An 11617-nucleotide genomic window follows, 5' to 3' on the forward strand; every position below is an offset into this window, starting at 1 on the left:
AAACTTTTTTTGCACAACACATTTTTTCTAACTTTTCTTTTGTTTAACTTTTTTTTTACAAAACTACTTTTTTCAACCTTTTGAAATCCCCCTATTTAACCCGTTAGATGCGTACCTGTCATTGGAGTCGGCCTTGCTGTGGGCCCGGTCGTAGCCGGGAGAGTAGGTGTAGCTCTCCCAGTCCTCGGGGAGGCTACTGCGGTCCCCCAGGCTGGGCCAACGGCCCAGGCCCAGGGAGCCGTTCTGGGCAGGGAAGGCCAGGCCTAGGCTGGCCAGGTTGCTCTGGCTCCTCTGGAAGGACTGGATGCCCTTCAGGCTGTCAGGCCTCCGCGGGGCCTCGTCGCTAGCCCAGTCGAAGCGGTCCTCCTGCCCACCTACGCTGCCCTCAGCCAGGCTGCCCTCGCCAAGGCTGCCCTCAGCCAGGCTGCCCTCCTCAGCCTCCTCCTCCCGATCTTCCTCCACGCTGATGCGGGGCGTGTTCAGGCCTCGGCCCTCCCCCCTGTCCTCCCCAGCCTCCCCCCTGCCCTCCCCAGCCTCCCCCTTGCCCTCCCCAGCCTCCCCCCTGCTCTCCCCAGCCTCCGCCCTGCTTTCCCCAGCCTCCGCCCTGCCCTCCCCAGCCTCCCGGGAGTCACAGATGGTCTTGGCTGACTCACAGCTACTCAGCAGAGGTTCATCTCCAGCGCTCCTCCTCAGGGTCTCTGTGCTGCCCAGCGCTGGCTGGGTGCCCAGCGCCCCCTCGGCCCCCCGGCCCCCCCGGGGGGACAGGGTAGGGGAGGAGTAGGGGGAGGGAGCCAGGCTTGGGGGCCGTAAGGACTGGTCCTCCCCCAGCTGCTCAGGAGAGGGGCCCTGGATCGATCCTGTAACCCAGGTAACACACAGATTAACCCTGATCCTGTAACCCAGGTAACACACAGATTAACCCTGATCCTGTAACCCAGGTAACACACAGATTAACCCTGATCCTGTAACCCAGGTAACACACAGATTAACCCTGATCCTGTAACCCAGGTAACACACAGATTAACCCTGATCCTGTAACCCAGGTAACACACAGATTAACCCTGATCCTGTAACCCAGGTAACACACAGATTAACCCTGATCCTGTAACCCAGGTAACACACAGATTAACCCTGATCCTGTAACCAAGGTAACACACAGATTAACCCGATCCTGTAACCCAGGTAACACACAGATTAACCCTGATCCTGTAACACAGGTATAGCCCTGAGTAACCCTGGCTGGATAAATAGCACTAATTCCTAGATTTCCATGTGACCATTAATAGACCTACATCAGCTCCAATCAAAGCTGTAACCTCTAAATCAAAACCTTGTTTAACAAGAATACTTTCCCAGTAGACTGACAATGAAGTCCTCTCTATTACAGCTCAGCCGTAATAAAGAGATATCTGAGGATATTTCCAGTACTGGAGACTGATGACTTGCACATTTTTAATCACCACTGACCTCTTTAGCAGTAATGCTATAACTTGAGAAGGGTGCTGTTAGAATCTCAGTGGTCTGGTGTGTTAGAGCAGACAGTGCAGTGTGCTGGTCTGGTGTGTTAGAGCAGACAGTGTGCTGGTCTGGTGTGTTAGAGCAGACAGTGCAGTGTGCTGGTCTGGTGTGTTAGAGCAGACAGTGTGCTGGTCTGGTGTGTTAGAGCAGACAGTGTGCTGGTCTGGTGTGTTAGAGCAGACAGTGTGCTGGTCTGGTGTGTTAGAGCAGACAGTGCAGTGTGCTGGTCTGGTGTGTTAGAGCAGACAGTGCAGTGTGCTGGTCTGGTGTGTTAGAGCAGACAGTGTGCTGGTCTGGTGTGTTAGAGCAGACAGTGTGCTGGTCTGGTGTGTTAGAGCAGACAGTGTGCTGGTCTGGTGTGTTAGAGCAGACAGTGTGCTGGTCTGGTGTGTTAGAGCAGACAGTGTGCTGGTCTGGTGTGTTAGAGCAGACAGTGTGCTGGTCTGGTGTGCTAGAGCAGACAGTGTGCTGGTCTGGTGTGTTAGAGCAGACAGTGCAGTGTGCTGGTCTGGTGTGTTAGAGCAGACAGTGTGCTGGTCTGGTGTGCTAGAGCAGACAGTGTGCTGGTCTGGTGTGTTAGAGCAGACAGTGCAGTGTGCTGGTCTGGTGTGTTAGAGCAGACAGTGTGCTGGTCTGGTGTGCTAGAGCAGACAGTGTGCTGGTCTGGTGTGTTAGAGCAGACAGTGCAGTGTGCTGGTCTGGTGTGTTAGAGCAGACAGTGTGCTGGTCTGGTGTGCTAGAGCAGACAGTGTGCTGGTCTGGTGTGTTAGAGCAGACAGTGCAGTGTGCTGGTCTGGTGTGTTAGAGCAGACAGTGTGTGTGAGAGAGCAGCAGTGCGGGGTGATTCACTAAGTACCTTCAGGGCCAGCCTCAGAGAAGACCATCGGGGAGAGAGACATGACGGAGCTGCTGGTGGACTTGCCTCCACTACTGGAGTGTCTCAGGTACATGATGGACTGGACCTTCTCGTGGTACAGCTTACCATCTGGGGGGGAGATATGTGTGCACGTATGATCCCATGTATCAACATGAGTTCAAAGGAGGGGTTTCCGGGTATCTAATAGGGGTGAGGGCTTGTGAATGAGCGTCTCACCGATGTGCAGGGAGAAGTAGAAGTTGGAGGGGGTGTGGCACACGTAGGTGTTTGTGGGCGGGTGCACGGCCAACAGGAAGTTGTAGACCAGCCTGAGCAGGTCCAGGTCTGGAGGAGAGCCCAGCACTTCCTGGATGATTTTCACGAACGACATGCACACTTCCTGTGGGATGGAGGTGAGGTGCTCGTCCCGATTCTCCTGAGGAGAAACAACACACGCGTGAGACTCCGCCTCACGGTCACCACAGGGGGAGGAGCTGGGTGACAGGGAGTTCTCCTCCCGTCCTGGTGGGGGCGCTGTGGAGCTGCTCTCCTACCTGCAGCACCTGGCAGGTGAGCAGAAAGCGCTGCACCACCTGGGCGTTGAGCAGCTGGCGGATGTTGAACACCTGCAGGGGGTGATGCACCCTAATGAGGACCTCCAGAGCTGCCAGCAGGGTCTCCCACACGCCTCCCTGAGACACACACACACACAGAGTTCAGATGTTAGCTTTATTATAAACCAGCTGTCGGTACCTGAGCCGTGCGTGGTGTGTGTGTGTGTGTACCTGAGCCGTGCGTGGTGTGTGTGTGTGTCCCTGAGCCGTGCGTGGTGTGTGTGTGTCCCTGAGCCGTGCGTGGTGTGTGTGTGTGTGTACCTGAGCCGTGCGTGGTGTGTGTGTGTGTGTACCTGAGCCGTGCGTGGTGTGTGTGTGTGTACCTGAGCCGTGCGTGGTGTGTGTGTACCTGAGACGTGCGTGGTGTGTGTGTGTGTACCTGAGCCGTGCGTGGTGTGTGTGTGTGTGTACCTGAGCCGTGCGTGGTGTGTGTGTGTACCTGAGCCTTGGCCCAGATCTTCCAGTCCAGCAGCAGGTCTGCCAGCAGCCTGGTGTCCTGCACCACAGCACAGGACTCGGTGTCCAGGCGGAAGTGTCCGTCCTCCCCCAGGGTCAGGATGGGGGCGCTGCAGCAGCCGTCCAGCAGGGTCTGCAGCCAGGGGAAGCACACACACTTTAACACAGCATGGTCTCTCTGCTCAATAGGCCAACTTGGACAGCAAGTCTCAGTCTTTTATTTGTCAGGTACACAGAACAACACAAGGTCAGACTGGGCACTGAAATTCTTAAGACACGACAACGCAAGCACCTGGCATAACATAACATACACAGAACCTACTTAACATCTATCCTGAGCTTAAATAAGTGAAACTTCCTAAATATACAGATAACAATAAATAATACACTATACTAACCCTAAATGCACATAGAATCTATTCACCCTATAAGCTATTCAAACCTATGTATAGTACAGTACAATAGAGCAACTGGTCATCTATGAGACTGCGGGGGCCAGATACGCCCGGATTTACGATCTACAGAAATGTCACCAACCGCACTCTCGATAGAGGGGATTGAGATTGGCAATGACAGGAGGAAAATCAATAGTCTCCTTGTGGAACACCTTCGAGCACTCATCAATGTCAACACAACTACCCTTTCTACCCCAGAGAGAACCTGTCTCTAGCAATCAGCCGGGGATATTTGTAATACTGTCCAACATCTCTGCAGGGGAGATCAATCAGCTGATGGGTTAGGGTTAGAGCCCCTCGCACTCACTACACCTCACTACAGTCTCCAGATGAAGTCTTTAGTATCCACACTGATGAAGGGTTAACAGACGGCTGGATCACTGAAGCATGAAGGCGTTAACACGATGGCTGGGCCCGCACTGAAACAAGCCAGCGTGAAGCTCTGTCTCTCCAGCTCTCGTATGTCCCACGAATCTTCACCTGTCCTGTCTGGACGTCCTGTCTACCAGACAGACGTCCCGGGGCTCTCAGCTCAGTTACGAGCAGGGCTCAGGTAACAGAGGCATCAGATCACACTGTTTCACAGCAGCAACACAGCTTTGTAAATAATCCTGCTGAGCAGGTGTTGAGTGTGAAACGCCACACACACTGTTACAGAAACTCCACACACACTGTTACAGAAACTCCACAAACGAACGAACATGAACCACAATGAGTGTCAAGTTAGACAGCTGGATCGGATTCAGTTGTGGTCATCCTAACATCATATGAACATGAACTTGATGTGGTTCACCTTGAGCATGTGGTATCCCACAATGCACTTGGACTTGATGAGGACCTGGTGGATCATGGCGTAGCCGTGGCAACAGTCCATCTCGTGGATGCGGTGCTGGTTGAGTTTAGCCAGGGACAGCAGTACCTGGAGGGCCAGGGCCTGGGTCCTCTCACAGTCACTCAGCTCTACAGCCTGCAGGGGGAGGGGCAAACATGCTATAACCCTGAGCTCTACAACATGCTATAACCCTGAGCTCTACAACATGCGATAACCCTGAGCTCTACAACATGCTATAACCCTGAGCTCTACAACATGCTATAACCCTGAGCTCTACAACATGCTGTAACCCTGAGCTCTACAACATGCTATAACCCTGAGCTCTACAACATGCTATAACCCTGAGCTCTACAACATGCTGTAACCCTGAGCTCTACAACATGCTATAACCCTGAGCTCTACAACATGCTATAACCCTGAGCTCTACAACATGCTATAACCCTGAGCTCTACAACATGCTGTAACCCTGAGCTCTACAACATGCTGTAACCCTGAGCTCTACAACATGCTATAACCCTGAGCTCTACAACATGCTATAACCCTGAGCTCTACAACATGCTATAACCCTGAGCTCTACAACATGCTATAACCCTGAGCTCTACAACATGCTATAACCCTGAGCTCTACAAAATGCTATAACCCTGAGCTCTACAACATGCTGTAACCCTGAGCTCTACCCACTAAGCTGCTCTCTGTTCATCCTACCCGAGCGAAGAGGAACACAAAGTTCCCGGTGCCTCCGATCTTGTGCAGGACGCTATGCAGGCCCTGGGGCTGGGAGGGCAGTAGGCTGCGCAGGCTCTGGGGGTCCAGAGAGGAGCTCTGCACCTCCTTACAGCTGAAGGGCCTCTGGGATGCCACCACCCTGGCATGGCCCTTCATCCGGATCACCGGCTCATAGATGGTGTAGCTCCTGGGGGTGCTGGGGGCAAACACCACCGCCAGGCCCTCCTGCGTCCACACACACACACACACACGCACACACACACACACAACACAACAACATGATTAACAGACTCCTGCGAAGACACATTTACGATATTCTCTCTTTACTATGTGGACACACAGACACTTCTAGAACCTTCCTCTGTGCTGACACACACACACACACACACGTTTATAATAAACAGTTTCACAACAACATGCAACACAGTAAACTGTGGCGTGGAGAGGACCAACTGTTACTGTTCAAATGTAAATGTATGATGTGTGTGTGTGATGCCAAAAGGCATTAAGGGCGACAGTGGAGCTCACCACCAGGCTGGTCGTGTCCACGTCCTTGGTCTTCATCAGCAGCTCTCTGACCTGCTCGCACCTCAGCCCCTCCTGGGTCAGGTACTTGGAGAAGACCCCCCGTGGCTGGCCGTACCTGCAGGGCATGATGGAGGTGAGGTCCGGCCCACTGGCATACAGGTAGTACGCCTCCTCCGGTCCTATCCTGGAGCCTGGGAGACACACACACACACACAGTGTAAACACACACACACACACATAGGGTTAGCGTAGCGAGCCAGCGAGGCTAGGATAATGACATCAGTCAGGTTTCTGAGGCTGGTGTGACTGGACACAGACCATCACAGCCAATTACAGACAACAACAGGCCGTTCTGTAGACAGTGTTCTCCCGCTCTGGGAATGTGGAGAATCCACACACACACACACACACACACCACAACATCTCCACCCCCTCCACGTCCTTAGAGAGAGAGACAGAGTTAGAGAGAAAGTCAGAGAGAGAGAGACAGTCAGAGACAGAGTTAGAGAGACACAGTTAGAGTCAGAGAGAGAGAGAGTCAGACAGAGAGACAGGATGTTAGTACCGTTGAACAGCAGCACAGTGCCCATGTCCCAGTCTCCGCCCTGCCTGGACAGCGTCTCTGACGAGGCGAGGCAGTGTCCCAGCAGGCAGAAGGTCTTGTTGCTGTCGGACGACAGACTGGACTTCCTGGGCAGGGTGTAGTCCAGAGACACCTCACACTGCCTGGGGGGGGACAGGACCTCATGTTGGACACTCACACTGGACACCATTTACTAGTCATCCTAAATAAGACCTGTTGTGAACGACTCGCCTGGATAAACAGAGGCTCAATCAAACACAAAATAGGATGAGGTACTTAAAACGATGCATTTCATCATCTGTGTTTGACTAGCTGTAATCCCTCCCCCTCCCCCTCCCCTTCCCCCTTTCCCCTCCCCCTCCCTCCCCCCTCCTCCTACCTGACCCCGCAGACCCAGAGGGCGAGGCTTCCATGGATGTTCTTCTTGGCTTCAGGCTGTTGGCTGTATGTGATCCCCAGGTGCTGCCAGGACCCCGGTCTGACCACGCCCGCCCCAGACTCCGCCTGCGCCAGCAGGCCAGCCTTCATCTCATCGTTAGGGTCGACACACATCCTGACAAAAGGACAATCACCGTCACACACAGGAAGTCACACACAGGAAGTCACACACAGGAAGTCACACCACACAGACCATATCTCGTTTACGTCAGATTAGTAGGTTAGACAATTTGTGTGTTACTGTCACTGTCAGACACTGCAATGCTTCCTACGTTAGTGGTCAGACAGTGCTTTGCACACCTGCCATGTCTGAGCCCTGGGCCAGGTGTAAGACTCACCTGAAGGTAAGAGACCCAGAGGAGAGGTCGGCCCACACCTGCAGCATCAGGGCCTTGGAGCCCATGGACAGAACATGCACCAGGCCCTCATCCACCACTCTCTGCCCCACCTGGGAGGCTCCCAGCTGGGGCTCGGCCGCCGTGGTCTTCCCCTCCTCTGGAGCACACGGAAGGAGAAACGACGAGATGTAATCAGCCACACAGCAGACACACAGCAGACACACAGCAGACAGCAGACACCACACAGGGGCACAGCATCTTGACCCAGCATCTCACCCTTCTCTCCAGACCCCTTCTGTTCGCCAGGCGTGGCCGTCTTCAGCCACAGAGAGGCGCTGAAGCCACTGGCCATGTGAGGCCAGCAGTTCTGCCCCACCAGGGGCAGGTGCAGGGGGGAAACATGCCAGGGTGAGGAGAGCAAGTGACCCGGGGATGGCTTGCCCCTCCAAAGCAGCCCCCCTCCTCTGCCCCCCGCACCCCCGTTCTGCCGCCCCCCGGGGGACGAGCCCCCCGGCGCAGAGCTGGAGAGGATCATGGGAAAGGACAGGAAGTACAGAGGCTCCATGTCCACGTTGGCCTCCACGATCTGCAGCAGCCCCTTCAGCAGGACGTCCTGGAGCAGAGGGGAACCACGGTTACCATGGAAACACAACCCCAACCCTGCATCAGGGAGCATGGTTACCATGGAAACATAACCCTAACCCTACATCAGGGAGCATGGTTACAGTACATGGTAATAGGCGTGCCGTGAGCACAGCCACCTCACCTCTCTAAGATTTACATTTCTGATATTTCTATTAAAATCCTTTACAAAGACAAATGAAAGGTGGTTGGCGTGTTTGTGTGATAAAATAATATAATGCTTTAGACAGCCCATCCAGAGATGGTGCGATGAAAGCAGAAGTGACCCTGAGCTGGAAACAGACGGAAGCATTACACTGTGTACAGTAGGACACCAAAGCCCACAGAGCCGGACAAACATCTAAGCCACACACACACCACACACACACACACACACACCACACACACACACACACACACACCACACACACCACACACACACACACCACACACACACACCACACACACCGCACACACACCGCACACATACACAAGTATGACCTGACCACCTTGTTATTAATTCCCATATCACCAAACAAAAGGTAGAGCATATTGAAAACTGTGGACCTGCGTCACCAGGTCTGTCAGGTTATAAATAACCCTGTTCAGATCTAAGAAACAGGGCTTATTTAAGCAAGCTTCCACATAGCAATTAACAACTACCTCCGTGTTAATAAGTTGCCTCGTCAAATTAATTCCCAACACTTAGGTGCTAATTGCTCAGCCCTGTATGAGATGTTTATGAACAATGCCATGGGTGAGCTTGTGTGAGATCCAGCCCACTACAGTACACATGATCTACACTACAGTACAGTACACATGATCTACACTACACTACAGTACACATGATCTACACTATACTACAGTACACATGATCTACACTACACTACAGTACACATGATCTACACTACAGTACAGTACACATGATCTACACTACACTACAGTACACATGATCTACACTACACTACAGTACACATGATCTACACTACACTACAGTACACATGATCTACACTATACTACAGTACACATGATCTACACTACACTACAGTACGCATGATCTACACTATACTACAGTACACATGATCTACACTATACTACAGTACACATGATCTACACTACAGTACAGTACACATGATCTACACTACAGTACACATGATCTACACTACAGTACAGTACACATGATCTACACTACAGTACACATGATCTACACTACACTACAGTACACATGATCTACACTATACTACAGTACACATGATCTACACTACAGTACAGTACACATGATCTACACTACAGTACACATGATCTACACTACAGTACAGTACACATGATCTACACTACAGTACACATGATCTACACTACAGTACACATGATCTACACTACAGTACAGTACACATGATCTACACTACAGTACACATGATCTACACTACAGTACAGTACACATGATCTACACTACAGTACACATGATCTACACTACAGTACAGTACACTACACTACAGTACAGTACACATGATCTACACTACAGTACAGTACACATGATCTACACTATAGTAGAGTACACATGATCTACACCATAGTACAGTACACATGATCTACACTACAGTACACATGATCTACACTTCAGTACAGTACACATGATCTACACTACAGTACAGTACACATGATCTACACTACAGGATCTACACTATAGTACACATGATCTACACTACAGTACACATGATCTACACTATAGTACAGTACACATGATCTACACTATAGTACAGTACACATGATCTACACTACAGTACACATGATCTACACTACAGGATCTACACTATAGTACACATGATCTACACTACAGTACTCATGATCTACACTACAGTACAGTACACATGATCTACACTACAGTAAGTACACATGATCTACACTATAGTACAGTACACATGATCTACACTACAGTACAGTACACATGATCTACACTACAGTACACATGATCTACACTGCGGTATAGTACACATGATCTACACTACAGTACACATGATCTACAGTATAGTACAGTACACATGATCTACACTATAGTACAGTACACATGATCTACACTACAGTACACATGATCTACACTACAGTACAGTACACATGATCTACACTACAGTAAGTACACATGATCTACACTATAGTACAGTACACATGATCTACACTACAGTACAGTACACATGATCTACACTACAGTAAGTACACATGATCTACACTATAGTACAGTACACATGATCTACACTACAGTACACATGCTCTACACTACAGTACACATACAAACATTCAAAACAGAATCTATTATAAAAGTGTTTTTGATCATGTAATAGAACTTGTAATGATATATTTAAGTGAATGTTCATTTAAAAATTAAATTTGAATGAAATTGTATCCAGGTTATTTTATGTATATTATTGTGTCATTACCTTACTGCAGAAATACTTTTCTATTATTTAATTGTATGATGTGTTTATTATGTCCACACTTAATGGGACAGTTGAGCTTGCGCATCTCACTGCAGCCTTTCAAAGTCAGGTGATGTAGTTGACAAAGCACATCTCATCTCTGCCGTTCCATGCAGCCGCCAACCGTATTGTGATTTCATGCACACAAGAGACCTAAATCCAGCTTCACACAAATATGAGCTTCCAAAAGGTACCAAAGTTTTAAAGCACACTGTGAGATATTTGGGTACTCTTCCCTTGCTCCAAATTAGAATTCCTCCAGCGCCGTGAGGTTGTTGGGTTTCATGCTCTCTATAGACAAGATGTTACCACACAACACACATAGGCTTCTCCTGGTTGTTTTCTGTTATGCTAGTAAATCCATACAGCAGACCCCATTTCAATTCCATTCAACCCCAAGGTTGGGAACCACTGGGCTATAGGATTGGGAAGGGCTAAGGGAGTGGGAGGGGCTACACAGAGGGGAGTGGTTACTGGAGTCGTTGTGGCTACAGGAGTGGGTGTGGCTACTTACGGTGGGAGGAGTCTTCTCCAGGAAGAGACATATCAATAGCGCCAGTTCTTCAGATGTGATCCGTTTGCTCACCATGGCAACCAGCAGCTCAACTAGCAGGGCCTGGCAGTCTGGACAGACCATAAACAACCCCCTCAGTCACCGAAACAACAGCACAGCATGCAGCATCCATGAAACATCATGAGAAGAAACCCTGACCACCCCCACTAGGTCTGATCCCCCTCACCAACATGCTGAATCACATCCTGGACACACGGTGTTAAAGTGCTGCAAACCCACCTGTATACGAGGAGTCCGATTGGGTGAGGATTGTGTGGAAGCCAGTGAGGATGGTTTTAACTCCTCCCTGTTCAAAGTAGAGTAAGACTCAGTGATACAGTCTCCCTTTCAGGAGGCAGAAGGGGAGGACACAGGCAGGGTGAGCAGGGAGACAGACAGGGAGGTAGAGAGACAGGTAGACAGACAGGGAGGTACAGAGACAGGTAGACAGACCGGAGACAGACAGACAGGGAGGTAGAGAGACAGGTAGACAGACAGGAGACAGACAGACAGGGAGGTAGAGAGACAGGTAGACAGACAGGGAGGTAGAGAGACAGGTAGACAGACCGGAGACAGACAGACAGGGAGGTAGAGAGACAGGTAGACAGACAGACAGGTACAGAGACAG

General features: G+C 50.6%; 1 protein-coding gene across 1 annotated transcript in view; it reads right to left on the reverse strand.

Annotated features, from left to right (window-relative positions):
• Window positions 1-11617, reverse strand: part of lyst (lysosomal trafficking regulator) — a 55577-nt gene that overhangs the window by 16638 nt on the left and 27322 nt on the right. Inside the window, 14 exon segments of the mRNA XM_084709374.1 lie at window positions 116-857; window positions 2375-2503; window positions 2612-2810; window positions 2929-3066; window positions 3428-3577; window positions 4693-4866; window positions 5437-5682; window positions 5986-6176; window positions 6551-6711; window positions 6948-7121; window positions 7345-7501; window positions 7621-7957; window positions 10951-11060; window positions 11230-11296. Of these exon segments, the coding sequence (XP_084565500.1) occupies window positions 116-857; window positions 2375-2503; window positions 2612-2810; window positions 2929-3066; window positions 3428-3577; window positions 4693-4866; window positions 5437-5682; window positions 5986-6176; window positions 6551-6711; window positions 6948-7121; window positions 7345-7501; window positions 7621-7957; window positions 10951-11060; window positions 11230-11296 (2975 nt within the window).

The sequence above is a fragment of the Hypomesus nipponensis genome, chromosome 11 (assembly GCF_054491055.1).
Source record: "Hypomesus nipponensis isolate SF chromosome 11, ASM5449105v1, whole genome shotgun sequence".
Lineage (NCBI taxonomy): Eukaryota > Metazoa > Chordata > Actinopteri > Osmeriformes > Osmeridae > Hypomesus > Hypomesus nipponensis.